This window comes from Lepidochelys olivacea, assembly GCF_965140295.1.
Source record: "Lepidochelys olivacea isolate rLepOli2 genome assembly, chromosome: 8".
Taxonomy (NCBI): domain Eukaryota; kingdom Metazoa; phylum Chordata; order Testudines; family Cheloniidae; genus Lepidochelys; species Lepidochelys olivacea.
Window position 1 is genome coordinate 100,590,801 of NC_140418.1, and position 22,875 is coordinate 100,613,675.

At 44.4% G+C, this 22,875-nt stretch overlaps 1 protein-coding gene across 2 annotated transcripts in view; it reads left to right on the forward strand.

The window, feature by feature from the left end:
• The window catches only part of BEND5 (BEN domain containing 5), a 1,397,007-nt gene that overhangs the window by 1,181,460 nt on the left and 192,672 nt on the right, over positions 1 to 22,875 (forward strand). For both annotated transcript variants that reach the window (XM_084637918.1, XM_084637919.1), the window contains one exon: positions 102 to 213. In XM_084637918.1, coding sequence (XP_084494044.1) covers positions 102 to 213 — 112 coding nt within the window. The remainder of the gene's footprint in view (positions 1 to 101; positions 214 to 22,875) is intronic.

Consider the following 22,875-nt stretch of genomic DNA (forward strand, 5'->3'; position numbering starts at 1 on the left):
GCTAGGAGCTTTGCACCAGCCAGCAGGACTTCCACCTAATTCTGTCTGACATGGGTATAAGCTGAAGACCATACTGATGGCTGTTTTGTGTGTTTGTACAGGTGCTCCTTGATGGGGTTTGATTTAAACCGACACTGGGTGGATCCGTCTCCCTGGGCTCATCCCACGCTGCATGGAGTAAAACAGCTCATCGTTCAGATGTACAACAATCCGGTGAGTGGGGACACTTGCACTGGAAAAGCATCTTCCCCGAGGTAGAGCACTGCATTGCATTGCATAGGCAGAGCCTGCGGGCCGCTTCAGGCAGCTGACAATTCTGACCTGGACAGATCCTGTGGCAAACCTTTAAAAAGGGAACCAAGCAAACAACACCTTCGCTGCATGTCATCAGGGAACATTTGAAGTGTTGTTTCTCATTGGGAACATTCAAGTGGAGAGAGCAAGTTCAAATAAGTTCAGCGCAGATTATACAGGGAATAGTGCTGAACGCAGGGCCCAAATTCAATTGAGCAGCTCTTGTGATGTCTTGAGCTGGATTCAAAACAGCAGGCCCCTGAAATTGAATTACCAAGTGGCACTGATGTTTAATCCAGAGGTCTGGTAGGCATTGCTATGTAGTGTATGGGCAGGAAGGAAATAATATTTGTAAGTATTCCATGAACACATGCGTAGGCTCGGTTAGAGAAGCCGAGATGTCTGTGAAGTGAAATCTCTGCTAATCAGAGGAGATGCATTGCAGGGAATGTGGGGAAGAGGAGGAGGAAGGCAGACAGTTATTGAATGTTTGACCTCAAAGTGGAGAAGGATTAATGAACACACAACCTGAGAAAAAGCGCTGAACAAAGATGGAGACGGAGTAGGAAAAAAAGAAATGATTCTAGGCACTCTCTGGGAAATATGAGGGGATTTTATACACATTGTTTGTTGTATGGAATTCCTGATATTAATTTGATAATTGTGCTTCCCATTTTGCCAATCAGGTGTGTTTCTTTCACATAAACTGTGGTTTTTCTTTTTCCTTTTGTGTGTGTGTATTTATATGTGTATATAATGGCATGGCTTGGCACCTCACAAGACAGAGGGACTACTACTCTTGGGTAGTCAGTCCTAGTTCTAGCTTTTCCCTCTCACCCCGTGGCTTGCCAGTGCACCCCATGCCCAAAATAGCATATAACAACGTCAATATAGCAGTGGCTTCAGGATAAGCTAGGAAAGTAGCCACGCAGGGGGCCTCAGCTTGTGCAGAAGAGTGGTACTCTGGAGTGGAATTCCACTGCAGGAAGAACTTACTTAGATTGTGAGCTTTTTGAGGCAGGATCCACCTTTGAATTCTGTGTTTATGCAGTCCCTAGCACAACGGGGTTCTAGCCTGCGATGGAGGCTCCTGGCTGCTGCGGGAGAACGATCAAAAAGAATAATAGTGAAAGGAAGAAGCTGGCCAAGCAGGGTCTATTCTCCCTCTCTTTTTCCACCCCAAAGAGCAACCAAACTCTCCTCCTACCTGATGCAGAGGGCTTGCAAGCTGCGTCATTAGAGAAAGCTGTTTCTCCCAGGGGTAAAGAGGTCCTTGAGTCTAACAGGGAAGCTGGGTGGAGAGAGCTCACCAGCTGGTGTCTGTATCGGTTGTGTTATTAGCTGAGGTCAGCAGCAGTAAAATGAAATTGCCTTTGGATAAAAATGTTTCCTTAGCTTGGGCCTCATCCTAAGGATTTCTGACGTCATTCAGGGCTGATAATGCTCAGCACCAGCAGTTCTCAGAGCCAGACTGTCTTCTTGCACTAAATGATACGCTATGGGACAACTCTTTTCCTGGGGGAGTGTTTTACTGCTAATCCCTCTGAGCCAATTAATATGTGCATGAACTGACAATAAGCAAGCGGCTGGGAAGAAGAGAAGGAGGGAAGAGTTGCCAGTTGCTTCAGAGGGAGAAAATGAGATCACACGTGGGCCTTTCCGCTATAGCGTTGATGGATTTTAGTGGTACACATTCAGGCTGACACCCTGCCCCCTGCCCGGGGCAGACGACCAACACAAAGTCTCTGAATCACTTAGTCTTAAGTATTGCCCAGGTGTAAATTTCACCCTCAGCTGCTTTGGTGAGGCGCACATGTTAAATGTCTGGCTACCCAGATGGATAGGAAGACAAAACAGTTCCATGTCTCTTTCCTATACTTGTCAAATTGTAACTGATCTGGGAATTAACATGTAAGATAGTGTTAACCCTCCTGCTTCCTCTCCTTCTCAATACAACAAAACCAGAAGAAAATGAACTGAAATAAAATGCAAACTAAGGTTCACCCCACAAAAAATGCATTAGAAAACTACCGTAATCCCTCCCACTCTACACGCTCTCAAGCATAAAAATTTGCCACTTCCAAGATCCGTCATGGGGAACTGCCCATAAGAGATGGGATTGTTTAAAGCAAAGGAAGTCCAGCTTAATGTTGCTATCCTATAACAGCCTGGTACAGCCCCTTTAGATGTATTCATTTCCTTAAATCATTTAAGAAAAATTAGCTGCCATAACAACATAAAGCAGCTTTTAAAATATTGCAACTTAGGAGGATTTTTCTTCTTCTGCAGTCTGGAAGATAAGCTGTTTCCTTTGAAAAAGTTCACTCTGTATGTGGGGGCAAGTGACATGGGAATAAGGGAAGCAGTTTTAGCTGTCTCTCTGAGACTCACGTGGACACATACAGACACTCTGCTGTAGTTACAGTGGCTCTCCAGAGGAGAAGGGATCTAGGGTATGGGCTAGAAGTAGTCGGGCCTGAGGAGAAGTGTGAATTTGGACTTTATGGGGGGTGTGTTTGCAGTGTAGGTTGTGAAAGACTCCCACTTATAGTTCTTTTCGGCTTGATAGATCTCACTTCCACACTCTGTCTAGCCAAGTTCTTAAGCTGTGTCCATCTCTAGAGCTGGTGAGATTGGTGCAACCACTGCTGGAATACTGTGTCCAGTTCTGGCACCCACAATTGAAGAAGGATGATGATAACTGGAGAGGGTTCAGAGAAGAGCCCCAAGAATGATTAAAGGATCAGAAAACATTCCTTATGGTGATAGACACAAGGAGGTCGATCTATTTAGCTTAACAAAGAGAAGGTTAAGGGGTTACTTGGTTACAGTCTGTAGGTGCCTACATGGGGAACAGATATTTGATAATGGACTCTTAAATCTAGTAGAGAAAGGTATAAGATGATCTAATGGCTAGATACATTCAGACTGGAAATAATATGTAAATTTTTAACTGAGAGTAATTAACCATGGGAACAATATACCAAGGTTGCTGGTGGATTCTCTATCACTAGCAATTTTTCAATCGAGATTGGGTGCTTTTCTAAAAAATTTGCTCTAGTGTCAGCTGACTCGGTCCAGCCACAAAGGTTTTATTGCAGTGGAGGCATCCCCAAATGGTCTCTCTTCTCCGTGCCCCTTCTCATTCCTCTTTTAGGGTATGACTACACTGCATCGTAAAGCTGGGTCCTTGGGACCCATTCTGGTGGAGTCAGTGTTTCTAAGCCCATTCTTGAGCATCCCCACTGCACTTTATACCTGGGTTTACAATTACTGGATCCGGGCCTCGCAACTGTGCTAACATGCCCACACTGCACTATTCAGACCTTCTGGCTTGGGTGTGCTGCTTGAATTGTATCTGCAATATAAAATGATACGGCTGTCATAGAGGGACTCAGGGTCCCCCAACCCCAGTTGGTGGGTTCTAAGACCCAGATCCTGAGTGCTTGCTGACCTGATTCATAAAGATTTGTGTGGACGATAGAGGGCTTTGGGCTCAAATCTGAGTCTGAGCCTGGGTTTTCAATGCAGTATAGACATATTCTTATAGACCCTGTTCCTCAGTATTCTACTACCTTCCCCTTTGCAAGACCTTTTTTTTTGCTGCTCTAGCTATTTATGGCCCTTTTGGCCACTGACCAGTGTGATTGTTGCTTACCTTTCATGCTCTGACATCCCCTATCCTTCTGATAATGCTTTGGTGACCCACTAGATCTAATTGGCTCAGTCGGAGGCAGTTTAATTGTCATTCAAACTCCCTTTCTCCCAGCCAGGCTTCACGTGACAGCATCTAAAGGGGTTGCCATCAAGGGTGATAGGCCTAATGTTTTGCCCACCCTGAAAATGGAAGAATATTTTACAGTGGCCTCCTGATCCTGGAAAAATCTGCTGAAAAATCTGCTGTTCAAATTGTGAAAACAACTCTATGGTGGCCCTATAAAAACAAACCCAGCCTTTCTTGTGCATCATGGACACATGCTCACCCCAGATCTCGCTGAAATTTTGAAGGGTGGAGCTGTATTTTCCAGTATCACCAGTTATAAAGGAAAAGGCTTATTTGGGGGGCAGGCAGTGTGGTCCAGTGGATAAACGGGTCACTTCACTAGGTGTCAGGTGATTTTTGTTTGAAACTTGCTTTCATATTCCGCAGTATAAAGATACCTGTAATGACAGCATTGTTTTCATGATCTCCCACCATCACCCCACTCTGCAGTGCTCTGTTCCTCACCAGACAACTCAATAAGAAAAACACAGCTCATCTCCCTGTTGCACACACTGTGTTGGAGTTTGACATAAATTTTCCTTTTGGCAGGTCAGCAAATTGTGTCAGTCTTATAGGCGCCACTTCCACTCATCTCCTGAAATGATGTTATTAGTATTATCATCAATGTGATACTGTACAGCCGACAAATAAAGTATAATAATAGACTTTGCAGGAATTTGGTGTCAAAATTGCACACTTAAGCTTCCTATACTATGAGCCTGCAAGGGGTATTATCTAATCTAACATTTGAATGTCTGAAAGCAATTGTTTTCTGCTCCATATTTCCACCACACACACGCTCTCAGATTTCCCAAACCCTTATGTATCATAGCAGCAAAGTGGAGAATATTTCAGAGCAGAGCTCAAAAACTAATTTGCACTCCTACTCAAACCATTTTGAATGTTAATAAATGAAACGGGGGAGGAGGGTGAGTGAAACTGTCCAGGATGAGCCCATCCATTTTGATTTGTTTTCAGCCCCACTGAGTAGCACAGGGAATGTGTACCCTGTTCGTAACTTTGTTCTGTTTGGGATTGTGCTTACAAATGAAGAGACATGGGAGCAATGTAAGCAGCAAAGTCACTTGGAGGGTTTTTTTAAGCAAAGGAGCTGTTTGTGCTGGAAGATAAATTAGAGCCATGCGGCCAAATGCTTGGCCCTGGTATGGCTGCATTGTGCTTGTTCAGTGTGTGACAAAGTTCCTGCTCTACCTTGGTGGGTCTTGCGCTTATTGGCGGATTTGCTCGCCTTGGAGCTTCACGGCAGCCCTTAGTTTGGCCGTTTTCATGAACCCACAGTCCAGGTCAACTCCTCCTGTGTCTGACCAGGAGTTGGGAGGTTTGGGGGAACCCGGGCCCGCCCTCTACTCCGGGTTCCAGCCCAGGGTCCTGTGGAATGCAGCTGTTTAGAGTGACTCCTGGAACAGCTGTGCGACCGCTACAACTCCCTGGGCTACTTCCCCATGGCCTCCTCCCAACACCTTCTTTATCCTCACTATAGGACCTTCCTCCTGGTGTCTGATAGTGCTTGTACTCCTCAGTCCTCCAACAGGTTCTCACTTTCAGTTCCTAGCGCCTCTTGCTGCCAGCTCCTTACACGTGCACCACAAACTGAAGTGAGCTCCTTTTTAAACCCAGGTGCCCTGATTAGCTTGCTTTAATTGATTCTAGCAGCTTCTTGATTGGCTGCAGGTGTTCTAATCAGCCTGCCTGTCTTAATTGTCTCCAGAAGGTTCCTGATTGTTCTGGAACCTTCCCTTTTACCTTACCCAGGGAAAAGGGACCTACTTAACCTGGGGCTAATATATCTGCCTTCTGTTACTCTCCTGTAGCCAATTGGCCCGACCCTGTCACAAGTGGTACAAGGTATTAGCTTTGCTATAACACAGGCTTACCCAGCCAGTATGGGAAACACTGTAGCAATTCCGATAACGCCAAGCACCTGGCTCTCTGGTGCAGTAGCTGGAAAAGAGGAGGTCTTGAGGATCACCTCAGCAGTCTGGCAGTATCCAGTGACTGTCATACATGCCACACATCTGTCTGAGGCACTACATGGCTATAGTGTCTGAGAAGTAATCCACACCCCATGAGAAAGGGAAGCACTGTTATGCTAATTTTACAGGTGGCAAATTAAGGCATAGAGAGACTAGTCCAAGGGCACACGAGAAGTTTGCAACAGAACAGGGAATCGAGCCTGGGTCCCTGATTCAGATGTTAGCACCTGAACCCCGGTATCCTTCCCTCAGGCTCCTTTTTATGCTGCCCATAGCTTAGACTTAGCTGAGCATCTGTTGGGTGGTAGGGTAACAACAGGCCTGAGGAGAAGGCTTTGGTAGTTCTGGCTGCTGTCAGCTAGGGATGCCGTGTTCCCCTTGTAAAGAAATAGTACGTTGGATTAACAGTAGAGCTGGTTAACATTTTTTGTCACAAAATGTTTTTCCAACCAAAATGAAGAAAAAGAAAAAAAGCTCTGCAGAAAACATTGTTCAAAATATTTTAGCTTTTGATTAAAAAATTGAAGATTTACCAAACAATGAACCAAAATTAGGCGTGTGTCTGGATGCAGGCAAGATGCTCCCCCCAGCAACACCTTAATATTCTACAAATACAGCATCAGTGTGTGGCTGGGACCAGCCCAACCCACAGCCCCCTCATGAATTCCCTGCCTGCAAAGAGTAGGCATAATTCTGTGTGATAGGAGCTGTTGCTTTGTGGCCATTCATAAGTATGCATAGAAAAATGCAGACCGTGTCCATGGTCATGCTTCCTTGCTCCTCTCCATTATAGAAGTCACAGATGACCCTACAGATCAGGTTTTCCACAGCTTGTTACATACAGCCCACTTGCAGCCTGCACTCCTGTTGCTGCATTGTCCATTATTTGGCCCTGTATGTGCGGGGGCCAGTGCAGCCACCCTAGGGAAGGAAGAAAGCAGCTGATTAACAGTACGCAGAATAGCACAGGGAATGGTGACGCTTGTATCTGATTGAACATGCAGGGGGCATGTTTTAGGCAGTTAGAATATAGTTACTTGCATTGGAATTTGGCCAGAACACTGAGCAAATAAGACTCCTGCTCTTTTGAAAAGCGCCATCGATTTCCTTAATGACCACAAGTTGTCAGGACCTTAGTCTGTCTTCTCATTAGAAAACTCCCCTCTGAGCATTTTAATAAAACAAAACTTCTTCTTGAGTATTTTTGAAACCTGAAAATCTGAGCTTTTAAACTTCAAGGCCCCAGAAACAGCTTAACACCGAAGACCTGATAGGAATATTACTTTGACTTTGTGTGTGGCTACCCTGCAGTTTTGCATACGTTTTCTTGATATAGAGCCCAGTTTAAGCTGTTGAATGGGGTCTGTGTCTATAATGTTCCCTAAGAGCTATTATGTGAGAGAGATTGGTTATTTGAATCATTAATCAGTCTCTGGATGGCTGAAAGTTCATATATTTCATGGCTGTTTTTCATGAAAAATGTGACCTATTCATAGTGTGTTCTAACCCGCATTGGAACAAGACTTAATTTCACTTCTTGTTAAAGCTTTTCTGCCGACTGTCTTCCATTACACTAGTAAACGTTAGAAACCATATCAAAACCCAGAGGACCCCTATATGCAGAACTCCATTGCAAAGGATTCTCAGACAGGAAAACTGTATTAACTTTGTAACTCTTTCAAGCCAGAGTCAAGTTAGCATCATAGCTTGTATTTTTCCAGATGGTAGATTTCAGCAATTTCTTAGGATCTGCTTATTATATCCCTAAGATACTGCTAGTAAAATCACATTAAGGGAAATGTGTTAATTAGATGGAAGTTTAATTTTCTTATTGTTAGCAAATATATCTTAATATAGTGATTTTGCAACATAAAATTTAGCAATAGTTCTAATAATTTTATAGTAGTTTACTATATCTATTTCTATGGCTCCCATCAGACATCTTTTGCAAGAGTAGGGATACTTGCAGATTAATAGATTTCAAGACCAGAAGGGACCATTATGATCACCTAATTTGCCTTCCTACATAAAACAGGCCACTGAATTTCATCTAAAGTAGTTTGCCGGAGTGGGAATAGAACCCGTGCAGGCCTCACAAAAGAAAGTGCTCATTTCGAGCAACTGGACCACTGCGGAGAATGGCTGTTCAAGGACCCTCAAAAGGCTGAGGTTCATAACAAATGAACACTCAGAAGCTTGGGTGCTTATCTAAACCATGTTCACAACCCCTTTCCTCTCCAAAATTGGGCTGGAAATGCCATGTGACTAGCCCTTTTAATTTTATTTTTTTTATTTTTAAAAAGTTCATTTTAATATTTCAAACTTTAGGAAACTGTTTGGTTGTGTTTGAATTTTGGTCAAAGGTTCATGTTGATTCTTTAATTGAAATGAACCATGTTACTTATACCTAATGTGAAATCTCAGAAACTTTGATCCTTGGTCATTTTTCAGAGCATCAGTCTCGAAGATGCAAAAATATCATATTACTAAGGCAGACTTATCTGCATGTGTATCCTTTGAAACAAACACAACAACATGCACCTTGAGACACTGAAGGAAGCCTTACTGCTTTAGGTCATTCTCTGCAACAAACTTTAGAGTCTGGCTAGGAATGTGAACTTGTTACTTTTTATCAGACTCTCCTGAGGAAATCAACTTGCCGTCCAATGTCCTCATAATTATTGCATAGCTTTACTAAAAGAGATCCTTTGGTGATGACTTTGCTAAATCCTCTAGATTCCTGTCTATAAAGCAATGTTTCCCAAAGTGCAGTATATGCCTCTCTGGAGGTTGTGAAGGACTAGCCAGGAGAGTGACCAGACCTTGCAGTTGTTCTTCAGAGTCTCAGCTTCCATTTTTTTTAAAAGTAATTCCATAGGTGTTATGGTATGAAGAAAACCTTCAAAATGTGAAGCGAGCATAATCAATGCAGATATGTCTGCCTGAGTTTGCAGAGAGCCTGAACCAGTCACTCTGAGATGCAAACTGTCTCATTCATTTCTGTGAGTACTACCCAGATGCCAATGATGAAACTGAAAATGTCAACACTGTTAACCATTGCACTTCTCACCAAAGAAAGGAGAGGAAGGCTCATGTTATCAAGATTGACCCCAGCATTTCATAAAGTGTGTATGTGTGTTGGGGGGTGGGAACAGCACAAAAGACTAGCTGGGGCAGTGTGGATGATGGCTCCGTTAAGATGTACACAACACAGGGAAGGTTTGCAGAGGTGGTGTGGGATGTCTGCTTAGAAAGTTGGGAAATGCTGCTGTAAAGGATCCATGATCTATAGCTTTCTGTCTCCACATGTACCCTGATTATTATTTTTCAGGGTGTGTGGGGGTTACTTTAGGGCTGTTTCAAGCTCCAAATTAACCCTGTAGCTGGGATACACAGAATCCTTAATTACAGAGCATTTACACAAGTAATAACTGCAGAAAAAATAACATTGCTAATTTTCAAGCTGATTGTGTTGCTTAATGTGGGCCCTATCTGCAGGTGTTTGTTGTGTATGCTCCTTTTCTGTACATAAGAATGCCTTACAAGTGAGGTTTATAAAATGATCTACTGTAGTGAAAATCATGACCTCATTCATTATTTTATATCCAGCTCCTTTAATTCTAAAAGATCCCAAAGGATTTAACATGTACAGGAATCAGTTTGCCCACCACAGAAATGCAGACACCTCTGGGGCAGACCTCATCAGCATTTGTCTTGAATTGGGAAATTCTTGGAGTTTTTCATCTTCCCAAAGTGGGGAATTCACTGCAGAATTAAATCTCTGCAGGAACAAAAATTCCTTTCCTGTGACTTGAAGAGTACAGAAGCATTATCTGCTGTATACCCTACTTAGTTGGCCAACCCACTTTTCTACACTTGGGCTTTCTGCTATTGCCATGGTTACATCATAAAACAGAAACCGCTTTTTATTCTGTTTATGTCCCTTTGATAATGGTTGTATTGATCTGGCCTTGCGTGAGCAGAACTTCTCAGTTTACCCAATGCCGTTAAGGGCACCAGATTTTTACTGCAGCCAGCGGACGTGTTCCATCATCTCTGAGCCCTTGTACGCGAAAGGGAAAAGCAGCAGGACTCCACATACTGGTGACCTGAGATAGTGGCATGTATCAGCAGCTGGCACATGAAAGACTCAACTGCCTCTAAAGTTAAAGGGGGTATATGCATGTTTCTTTTCTGCCAGTTTGAATAAATTCTTCAATACGGAAAAGAGTGGGATTCTGGCCCCCTTTCAACTTCTTTCCACTCTCTGACAGTGGATAGGGTCTGGAATGGCCTCCTAGGGAATTCACTTAGTGCTGTGGCATTGGGGAGTGTGCTTTGAGGCCTGAGACTCCCAGACAGCGAGTCTGGGCACGGTATGTGAAGCGAGATCTCTTACAAGCAGAGTGATCACTGAACATTGCAGTGCTAGCCTAATGCTACGCTGCCCTACTGAACAGCCCCTGGTGTTCCCTGGAGATGATGGTGACAGGAAAGTGCTTTTCACTCTGACTATTCTGGGCTGAAGAGAGGATCATGGTCAACCAAGTAAGTCAGAGCAGTTCCCAGGGCACAAAGCCACATTTATCCCCTATCTCCTAGGCAGTGTCTCCTGAGAGATGCACACAAAATCTGTCCCTAGATCTCCAGACCACTGTTGTCTTTTTATTCTTAATCGTACAGTTTGGCAATAGATATCCATCCTTGGTCCCAAATAATACTTAAAAATAAGAAGTGATGTGCCTGTTTCCTGAATATGAAGCAGAGGGAAAGGGCAGCATTGAGGTGGGGCGGGGAGGGAGACTGGCAATTGTAATATTTAATTATTTTATTTTTCAAAGGATACGAAGGTGGAGAAGTGGAGATTATCTGATTTCAAGGGCAAACTTTTTTTTTCCTTAGAAACCAGAAGATCCTGATTGCTTGATCCGATCTCAGCCTGGTTTTAGTCTGTTCATTCTGAAGATCATTTTCCAAGTGGCATGGTTACTTTGTAACAAGATTAGAGGAAGAGGGAGAGAGGCTGTGAACTGCTCAGTTGCACTCCAAGGACTGTTGGAAAGTACGATTTGGAGTACATTGGCTACAGAGGGGTATGAAGAGACCCATCTAACCTCTTTCTAGTATTGCAAGGAGTTGAGATTGCTCACATGAGTGGATTAATGTTTATAAAACAAACATTTAACCATTATTAGCTATTTTAGTCAAACTGAAATATACCATGACTGTATAGTAACATGGCAGGGGCTTTCTTAACAGAGGGTTTGCAAATGACATAGTTGATTTCTACTGTATTGCAATAGTCAAGGATTTATAATACAATAGTCATTGCGATTTTATGTTATTAGAAAAATAAATTCCAGTGTAACATGCTGGTTCTGAAAAATAGAAACTCATCCAAGTGAGATACTTGTCTAGTATTGGCTGGGTTCGGAGAGCCCCAGAACTGCATGTTGAAGTCAATGGGAGCTGTAAATGGTGACTTCTGCTTCTTTAAGTGAGCTCCAAAATGAAGCCATTATGCCTAATATGAACTAAGTAATAAGCAAAGTTTCCATGTGTGTGTATGCAGACGTATGACGTATATTATGCATTGCTTCTCTAGCTTGTGCATTGGCCAGAGGTGTTTATCTTTTTCATCGTGGCAATCTGAAATAGGATCAGCTGGGTTTTGAAAACAGTTCTACCCTGCTTATGCTGAAGTCTTGGGAGACAGTTGAATGTCTCAGGGTTTGGATTGGAGCTGGGGAGCTATTAACAAGGCCAGTACAAAGACTATGGTGTACTCTGGGCACCCAGGCCTGGAGTGCCTAGGAGAAAACGCCGTCTGGCTTTGCAGACTGGCTGACTTCAAAGGGTCTATGCTAACTGAAGCACAGCCCCTTAACACACTGCGCAGAGCCATCCTGCATGAACTGGGGGATGGGATGGATGATCTAGTAGGAATTTTCCCTTACCATTGCCCTGTGTGTGATGTCAGCTGGCATTCTCCTTCAGGACATAGCATTAGTACTGAGAACATAATCAAACTTAAGTTAACTGGCTATGTTCTGTAGCTAACTTTGTTAATGTAATGCAATTGGTGTAATCTACACCAGATTGTGTTGTTAGTTACATGCTCCGGACTGCATCTAGCATGGAATTGGTAAGGCAGTCCAAGGACAGCACAGATAGCTCACACCTCCCAAGAGTGCCTCTTATTCAGCTAGTGCTTCCTTCCACTTGTCCGAGTAGACATAGTGAAGGGCAGTGGGTGGATGGGGAAGTGCCCCCCCTAAAGATCACAGACAGCAAGAGTCACAGCTGGACACATTTCCCTCAGGAGCTGTTAAATGCACAGGAAATGTACAGAGCTGATATCAGTTTATGTTGGGTTAAAATTCTCAAATCTGCCCAAAGTTAGGGCCCCTCAATACATAGATAAGCTTCCAAATAAAAGTGGTCTGAGCACCTGTCGTGCCAAATGAACTCCGCATCTCTGACAGCCAGCCCATTTGGATTGCCATTTTCATGTCGAAAATAAGATAAAATCAGTCGCTCCAGTGTGGAGTTATTTAAGCCTGGCTACAGCTTTCTCTTGGAATTTATTGCTTCCAGTGACAGTAAATTTAAGTTTATTTTAAATTGTTCCAATTCAGTGTATTACTTGTGAAGGTATCCGAGAGAGAGAAAGCTGAGGAGCTGAAGTCCTCTATCTACAGGACAAGGTTCAGCCCTAGGGTTGGGTTGGGTAGTTCACTTTCCAGCCCCAGAATTATTATTATTTATTTACTTATTAGCTGTATCGTATTAGTGTCTAAGAGCTCTAGTCATGGACCCATTCTGCAAGACACTGTACAAACGCAGAACAAAAAGATGCCAGTGACTCACAGAGCTTCCAATGTCCATCTCTTCTCTGAGACTGCCAACAAATCTGCCAATTATGGAGGGGGATTTCAGAGGTGAAGAACTGGGATGAGACCATTTAACACCATTCATAGACATCACCATATAATGACTTTTACCAGCTTCTGACTGGGACTGCATTCAGCTCGCTAAACTAGAGGTGGAGTGATCAATAGTCCCTCGCCTAACCACTGAGTCATCCAGTTCCTATAAATTAGAATTAAAAAAAGATAAATCACTTGTCGGAGCAAAATTTTGGAGTGGGAATGGAGTTGAATAATAAATATGGACCAGAGTATTTTTGTAAGGAAAATTGAGACATGGGAGATTTTAAAAGCCATGGGGAGGTATTTTTAAAATCCTTCTTTCCCTACAATTTTCTTAGTCATCTGCTAACAGTCTTCCCTCAGAGAGGATTGAAACTTTAAGAGAAGCCTCAATGAAGTTTAGCTGGTAGTACAAAAGAATGGATTGTCAGTCAGACCAATGCAGACAGCAAGGCATATAAAGAATGAATGAATTTGCTTGGACTGTTGTAGGTGTTTTACAGTCAGTTTGAGTAACCTACTAGTGAGAGTCAGAACAGCTTTAATGTGCAGGGGGAAATGCAGGGCAGGCATGGCATTAGTTTACAAAGTGATGCTCATGTTGGAGCCTCGGAATAGCATATGCAATGAAATGGATCGATGGATGGAATTTAATCCCAAAATAAATAATCCTGGGTTACTGCACTGACTATACTGTTCATGTCCATATTTAATTCAGTTGAGCCTCCCATTCTTGAATTTCCTGCAAGTTGCCACAAATTCCAGTCTGCCAAAGTGGAGTCTTGCAGGAAGGGAGCATCCGAACTGAATGGAAGGCTACCTGGCTGTAGAGGAGCAAGGAGTTGCTCTCTTGACAATGCCAAAACAAATCAAGCAGTCATGAGACTGAAAACCACTTCTCACCATCTTTGATATCCAAATGGTGCATCACAAAGGATAACTAGCTACACATTCTTCCTCAAGGAGCGTCCCTGTGGCTGTTCCACTTTAGGTATCTTGATGCCCTGCGCTTGTAATCGGAGATTTGTGGTAGCAGTGCCCGGGTTGGGCCACGCAGTGCCCGGGTTGGGCACGTCTTGTGCCGCTCTGAGCGGTTACATAGTGGTGTGCAGCCAAGTTCCTTCTGTGGCTTGAGTTGGTGCAAGCAGCAGTGTCCTTTCTTACTTCAGAACAAATTTACAGGAGATAATTCATAGTGGTAGTGTTATCTTAGTTGTAATTAACTTCCCTATCCTCTTGCCCTACTCTAATTTCTTTAATGTCAACCAAAACAATTGTTTTCCTTCTACCTTCCCTCTCCACCCCGTCTCTCCGGCAGACGTACCGCCCTAGCTTCAGACAGGGTTTACCCCTGTTTTTCTCTAAGAGACCGACTCTCTCAGGCGTGCCTGGCTCACCTGGCGTGAAATGTTGCCTGACTTGCAGACTCTCCATACCAGTCTCTGACGGCCGTGTTCAGTGTGTCCACTGCCTCGGTGAGACACACGTTACTCAAAAGTGCCCATGCTGCAGAAAGCTGACAGCCAGGACAAGAAAAGTTAAGGATCTCCAACTGAAGTGACTCATGATGGAGAAATCCCTCAGGCCAGCCTCCGACCCTGAGTCTAGGTCACCCTCTGGCCAATGGTCGCCAGCGGCAGCCTCTGACAGGGGCTCTGCTCCAACAACGGCTGTCAAGGAGCCTACTCCTAGAAAGGCTACAAAAAAGTGGTTGCAGACATCCCCGCATTGAGACTCCCCTAAAAGAAAGCGATCTCCAACTGAAAAATCTGCCCCGGGGCAGACGGCACCGAGAGTGTTGGACCGTGAGGCGCTGGGAACATCCGGCACCAAGACTTCCCGAAGAGCTAAAGACCCTATGTGGGCAAGCTATAATGGAGGTTCACACACTAAAGTCAGGTTTCAGAGTAGCAGCCGTGTTAGTCTGTATCCGCAGAAAGAAAAGGAGGACTTGTGGCACCTTAGAGACTAACCAATTTATTTGAGCATAAGCTTTCATGAACTACTGAATGCATCCGATGAAGTGAGCTGTAGCTCTCGAAAGCTTATGCTCAGATAAATTCGTTAGTCTCTAAGGTGCCACAAGTCCTCCTTTTCTTTTTACACACTAAACTGAAACCTTCCAACTCAGCACCCAAGGAGCTGAAGAAGTTCTTGGCACCAAGCTCTACAATGGCGCCACCAACTGTACCTATGCCGCACAGCTCTAAATCCTTGGCATCAACAGCTTCAACTCATGCTCCTGGGCCATCCACCATACCGTCTCCAGCACCAAGCCTCACGGCGCCACAGCAGTTCATGAGGCATGCGGACCTGATGGTGACCTCAGTGCCTGTATCTCCTTGACTGGACGATGAGGGCACCGCATCGAGATCGGTACCAAGCCACCTGACTACTCCCTGAAGATCAGCCTTCGCCCCCCCATCTCCAGTGATGAGGAAGAATACGATGATGCAGTAATATATACTCCTCACCCAAGCCAGGACCATCTCATCACCAACCACCTGCGGATATACGAGGATGGTATAGTCACCCAGGGGCACTGCCCCCCAGACCATTCCCACCTAACTGGTCATACTGGGATCCATGGGCAATGTATAGGGCCCATAACTGCCGGCCCCTTAGCCCACCTATGTCCAGAACACTCCAGGCCCCTTCACCAACTCTCCCAGCATCCTCAGAAACACAAGAGGAGGACACTGAGGAACCTCAGGACACAGCCGAATATGACGCTTCGCCACCTACTCACCTCTCATCTTCATCACCAGAAGAAACCATAATGCCACCACCCCCTATTACGGGGGGTTGATTTCAAATCCTTTCAGGACCTCCTCGAAAGGGTGGCTGAATCCCTAGATATTTCGTTGGTGCAACTACCAGAAGCCCAACATAAGCTCATGGACATACTCCAGGCATCCCCAGTGGCAAAGATAGCCCTGCCAATTAATGATGTTATCATGGAGCCTGCGAAAATCATCTGGTAGTCTCCAGCTACCACACCACCCTCGTGTAAGAGGTCTGACAAAAAATATTATGGGCCAGCAAAAGGAGGGTCTTTGAGATAGTTATCCCTATGGGTGCTCCACTACTCTCCCTCCTCCCTTCTACTTTGAAGTTTCAGGTTGATTCTCTGAGGTAGAGAAGGAACGGGGGGGATGGCTGGCTGCCCATCGCTATGTAACCACTCAGAGTGGCGCGAGGCAGCTACGGAGTGTATGCGGCCCAACCAAGCACTGCTACCATAAATCTCTAATTACAAGCGCAGGGCGTCAAGACACCTAAAGTGGAGCACTCACAGGGACAACCATCTCAAAGAACCTCAGTTACTGCATGAGGTGAGTAACCTTCTTGTCTGCTGTAGGTGCTGCATTGTGCCAAGGGGCCTTTCAGGTGTCCAATTGACTGGCAGCAACCACTTTGCCACTCTTGAAGGAAAAGTAGAGTTCTGTGCAAGGGATAGATAAGAGTGCTTAGGAAGAAATGGCATTTATTCTGAATAAAGTTGCATCTGCAGCCTCCCTACTGGGACATAATCCTCTCAGTACCAGGGTTATTTCAATCAACCTTAAAAGACTCCCTGTAAATCTGGCTCCCATTCAAGCTCATTCACCAACTGTAACTGCCCAGGCTGATGAAACTAAATGCAGCCAAGTGCAGAAGCTCATTGCTACTGCATGGAAACAAGGTGTAAGTGCTGATTTCTGTGTTAAACTGCACCAAAGGAACCAAAGGAGAATAAAAAAGGATGAGCCTGATTTTGAAAAATGGTCTGGCACAAAATATGCATGCATCTGTGCGTGAAGTTACCCCCCAGCCGACTGTCCTTTCCCCCTCAATTGGCTGGTCCATGAAGAGGATGACAACTTGCCACTGCTCCCAACTAATCAAAGCAGTGCTTTAATTTATGCCGGGGAGGTCTGTACTGTGCTGGTGAAGGTCCTGAGTTCAGACCTGGTTGATGATCTGTTTGGGTGAGGAGGTGATAACTGATGCTCACCTTGTTTTCTTAAGCACAGTTGTGATGTACACCTGACCTTTGGGAAAATCCGGTCCTAAATGTCCTCAGCCTCTCTCCCCTGTTCCCAAAACCATCAGCCCTCCAAACAACTGCTATTTGTTCCCTCCAACAGATCTTGCACCCTCTTGTGTCTCTTCCTGAATCCCTCTTCTTGACTCTATAGTTTCTTCTAGGTAACGTTTCTCACCTTCATGGCTGCCTCTCTTTACCTGCTTGACGTCATCTGCTCCCAGTCCCCTCCATCCCAGCTGTTCCGCGCCATTCTCCTGACCAAAACTACTCACGTGCACTTCCAGCTGGCTTCTCGCCCAACTGCTAGTTCCCATTCCAACAGCTGATGTTGTTAATGAGCAAGGGGGTGGGGGGCAGCTCCTGTGAGTAGACCATGCCCGAGGGTTGTGGAGTCTTCAGCAGTGGAGAGGCAGGGCACTTAGGGGAGACAGCCGTGCAGAGATCAGGGAGTTTTTGTTACCAGAGGGACAGGGCAGGATTCTCTTTAGCAAAACCTCTGATTTACCCCAAATCCCAGCTCCCAGCAATCTTCCCCAGTTCCCAGACTAGTGCCTCCTACCTGATCTGCCTGCCGGACACTAACGTCAGTTAAGTTATAGGCTCCCTCACTGGGAATGTAAGGATTAAGAGTCTCTCTTCTTCTGTCTGCTCTCAGAAGCATTCTCTGCAACATAGGGAAGTTGATCCATTTTCCTCAAGGTGGTTCCTAGCTTTATAAATGACTTTTCACGGATACGATAAATATTGCATTGCGTGCCAGGAACTGGCCTCAGCCGCAGAAATTGAATGAGCAGATGCCTAATTAGTCCATTATTTACCATGGTTAAGATAGCTGAATTGTGATGAAAGTGACTCTACTTTAATCACTAATTCATGACACAGACGCTTATATCATATATTAGGCTGTTTATATCATATATTAGGCTCCCATCCCCTATTGTAAATGGCCTGGCAACTGCTCAGTTTCTGAGTGCTCTTTTAGATAAAGCACTGTTTGTTTGTTTATGGCTATTTTTTAAAAAAAAAAGGCAGCCTGGAAATTAGTTCCTTCTCCTTGATGATGTTCTACACAAAGAGAAGACGCTGAGCTGCATGAGGTTACTGTATGTTGTCACCGTGTCTCAGGCAGTTGTGGCATTCTGCTAGCTAGCAGCAGCAGTGGGCGAATCCTACAAGGCTTGGAGGGGCCCCTTTGGCTCCTGGTCTGTGTTTCCTGAGTCTAGAAAACTGGGCTGGAGATCTCATGAGAACAGGCTGTCTCACGAGAGCCCCATGCTTTCTGTTTCTGGCTGGGCCGGGAAATTCTGCTGAACTAGCTTTGGCTGTGAATGCAGCAGTGCAGTTATAAATAGAAGGCATTGTGCGGCGAGACGGGGTGGCAGGACTCTCCGGTTTTACTGCTGGCTCTGCCAGTGGCTTGCTGTGCGTCTCTTTAGGCAGGCCGTTTCAATTCACTCTTTACGTGTCTGTAAATTGGCTTTAAGATCCTTACAGGCTGGGCAGAGCTGACTGGAGTATTTTGGGTGCCAAGTTCCCCACACACCAGAAACTCCCAGTTCCCTCCTTCTGCTCTTCACCCCCACCCTATGCTATCAGGGCACGCCCCAAAGAGAAATACCCTGCAGCTATCCAGGCAGTAGGCCTGGGTGGGGGAGGTTTACAGCAGGAGATCGTTTTCCCTTGCCCCACTCCTGGGGGCAGGAGTAATCAGCCTCTAATAGTTCATCTTCTCTCTGTTGCCCACGCATTTCTTTTTCATGCGGGGGTGGGCAGTCAGGGGGTGGGTAGTAGGAACAGATGCTCCTTACTGCTGGACCTAGTGGGAATGGAATTTAACAGGGAGTGCTGGGTCTTCCTCTCCCAGCCACTCCAAGGGCATGTCTTGCAGCTCCAATCCTGGACCGCAGTGAGCATGCGAGAAGCTAGCACAATGGCAGTACGGGGGATGGCTAAGAGGAAGCTGCAAGAGCAGCTTCTAGTGTTTGGAGGGCTAAACTCCCAAGCAATTTTCCTACCTGACTGTAACCTGTGACTTACTTCTCCCCATAGGCCAGGAACAAAGGATTTAATTTGAGGGCCGGCCCGGGCACTGAGCATCATGGAGAGCAAGGAAAGCACAACCTTTTACCGCAGTGAGCTTCTTTAATACTGAAAGGGGATCATTAATTATTGGCATGGTTAGGTTTCAGAGTTATGACATTTTTTGATGGTGACTGGTGAGGCCTAGAGCCTTTTCTTAGAGGCCATTGCTCTCCATCTTTAGCCTCAAGAACACTGCAATGGATTCATGCTTGGAAGGGTTTATTTGCGGTCGAAAAGCTTTTTATTATAAATTATTTAATTTCTGCAGAAGACAGTACAGGGGTAATAATATGGGCTATCTAGAAGGTAACAAGAGAATCCCCCTCCTTAATAATAATAGAGTACCCCACTTGATCTCCTTCTAGATTCTCTTGGGATGAATTTCAATTGAAATGAACCACGTGTTGGTAGGAAAACAGGCCATATCTGAAGAGGCCTTGTGTGTTCTTAGCTTCCATCTGTTCATTCACACCTTCGCATCCACAATGCTCATTCCTCACTCCTGGCATACTGCATCCGTCTGTATGTCTGATATTCACTGGGCAGTTAAGTGATGAGCCAGAAACAACCAGAGGCAAACCTACAAGGAAGAAAGCCAAGTAAACATCAGTTGCATTTTAAATCTGAATGATTGTTGAGCCTGGTGCTGTTGGGAAGAGAGAAGGAGTTAAGGATTGCTCTCTGTCTTGTGTGATAAATGGCACGTTCTATGTAATACCAATGAAAGATGCTGAATGAAAGGTTAAGGGAATTCCCAGCACAGGGTCTAACCTTTATTTTACTCACTGTTGTACTGTGGGTTTGGAATAAATTCACCGAGTTCTAAGGAATTTACCACCAGAGGTTTTCTCTTTTTGTTGTGTTCTTAAATGAGCTCTTTCACTTTAAATCCTCCCCCCTACCTGTGCTTAGTTAAGAGGGGGGAAAACAATTTTTAAATATTTAGAAGATTTCAGAGACCAAACAGAGAAGAGATGTTTTCTTTTTGGAGCTTTGAGATTAGTCACGCTGCTGTCTGTTTTGGAAGAATGCCGATATCATAATAGAGAGACCAATCTTGTGGTGTTAATGCATATGGACTGATATCGCCTTCTCTGTACTGCAGAAATCCTTCCAACTGTAATAAATTGGAAGCCCTTTAGTCTAAGAAGAGCGATTATCAGAATCCAACATATTTCTCCCCCTCCCTGTCACCTAACTTTGTACTCGCTCCTCGCTTTTTGTCTTGCATAAGCACCAAAGAGAGAGGGATTATTTAGGGTCGGCCAAGGGTTTATAATTAGCAAGGAAGAATTGAATAGGAAAACTTCCCTAGCAGTGAGATCTATTAGACTGGAATATTCTCCCAAGCAAAAAAATAGAATCCCTTGACTCTTAAATTATTTAAAACTAGACTAGCCACTGGTTTTCAACCTTTTCCATACCAGGAGCCCCTTCCCAGCGATCTAGACTGAGCTCCAAGATTTAGAACCATGGCCATGATGAATCACTTGAGAATATACTAGTGGTACTGGCCTTCGAGTATAATAAAGATGACTTAATAAAACCCAGCATTGTGCCTTGCTATAACGTATTCCATCCAAGGATCTCAAAAGCTTTAGAGACCCTAATGAATTGATCCTCTCAGGCCACCGTGAGATGGGGAAGTGTTATCCCCAGGTTGCCGCAGGGGGATATGGAGCCACAGATGGGGTAAGCCACTATGTCAAGGCCTCAGATTTAAAGTGGCAGCTCTGCAGCTGGCAATAACGAAGTCAAAGAGTGTATTGAAAAGCAGCATTGAGCTGAGAAATGTATTTAGCCAGTAAAAATCCTTGTAATTGTGCAGACTGAGACCAGGATAATCAGTTTTCATGCCATCAAGCGACAGCAACAGGTTTCAGAAGTCAGTCCTCCCCACCACCGTGCCTGCTGCATTACACAGCTGTCTGAGTGCATTATGGGAGTTTTCTTAACTTTTCCCATAGCATCAAGCATCAGCCACTGTCACGTGAGCTCCTTTTAAAGGTTGCTGAAAAGGTCAAATACTTAGCAATCTTTCTGAGGTTGAAAGAAACGGATATTTAAATGGACTATACTTTTGAAAACTATGAAGTTTTATTGCAATAGCTCATTTTTTACAAAGAACTTGGTGCTGGTGAAAGAGGGTTGAAATCTTCTTTTGATGCACAGAACAGGTACTGAGTAGGCAAAGCACTTCAAATATTCCCTGCCCTGCCAATATGCCTCACTTGACTGAAAGGGTTCATCTAGAACATTAGAAGGGGATTTCATAATTCCTCTGGCCTTTTCAGTTGAGACTTCCAACACCCGGGAGAAGAGGGTGGTGTTTTATGATATAGATACTTGTCCTCCATATTAAAACCACAACTCATTTCACACAGAGACCCAGCTTTATATGATGACAACTTCCAGTCACTACAGATCTGGGCTGGCTGTGAACCTGCAATCTACAAGTGGAAAATCTCTGTAGCCTGTTTCAAGTCCTCTTAGCTGTCTACTGCCCCGGAAAGCTGTATTTAAAGTCAAATAATACTATGATAGCTTTATAAAACCTGCTTTGCTCCTAAGACTTACCAGCCTGTCCTCCACAAGTTTGGCACTTGCTCACATAGGCATTTTAAGTCTTTGTGGAAATAAGAAGAAAAAATCCATGTTCTAATTTGTATGGTTCCCCCTTTTGTATGGCATTTAATCTTTTCCACATAAGGAGGGGGATAATTTTGTGTTTCTTTTAGAAAAACTGTGAGGTATTGAGAGACTACAAAAGAGAGGACCCTGTAACATCTGATGTACCCTGTGATGGATGACAAAGGTCACAATGGATTATAATCCCTTGGCTGGATTCACTGTTTTGGTTTCTGTAGCCCGAACTGTCAGAAACCAGGCTTCAGACACCCAGAGGTAGAACATGCCAAGAGTACCCAGAAGTGCAGGTCAGCTCAGAGATGCAGAGCCACTTACAAGCTATTATTTCCAGTTGAACCTATTTTAATCCAGTGATGATAATGATTTTGTTCTATCATGGTTTAAAGGACAAGATTTTGAAACTGAATGTTAATTCACAACAATGCTATTGTACCATCTTGCAGACTAGCTCCTCAGCCTTTTGGAGGAAACCCATACATGATTCGACCCATCTACAGAAGCATGGACGTCCATGTAATTTATTGTGTGCATTGCAGAGCATTCCCATGCCTCCTTTTAATTACATGGGCATTGCTTGTGTTCCAAAGCTCCAATTCAGGAAAGCATCCCTCATCATCCTTTCCTGAATTGAGGCCTAAACCTAATTGTGTAATATAAAATACTGTGGTTTTTTTCTCTTTATTTCTGGAGACATTTTCTAACAGTCAAAATAGATTTTCAATCTGAACGCTGTCTTAGAGCTGTCTTAGAGATACAGTATGTTCAGTCACATTCCATCTAATAAAAAACCGAGGAGTCCTTGTGGCACCTTAGAGACTAACACATTTATTTGGGCATAAGCTTTCGTGGGCCAAACCCCACTTCATCGGATGCATGCAGTGGACAATACAGTGGGAAGATATACGCAGAGAACATGAAAAAATGGGTGTTGCCATACCAACTGTAACGAGGCCAATTAATTAAGGTGCGCTATTATTAATTGGTCTCATTACAGTTGCTATGGCAACACCCATTTTTTCATGTTCTCTGCGTATATATCTCTTCCCACTGTATTGTCCACTGCATGCATCCGATGAAGTGGGGTTTGGCCCACGAAAGCTTATGCCCAAATAAATGTGTTAGTCTCTAAGG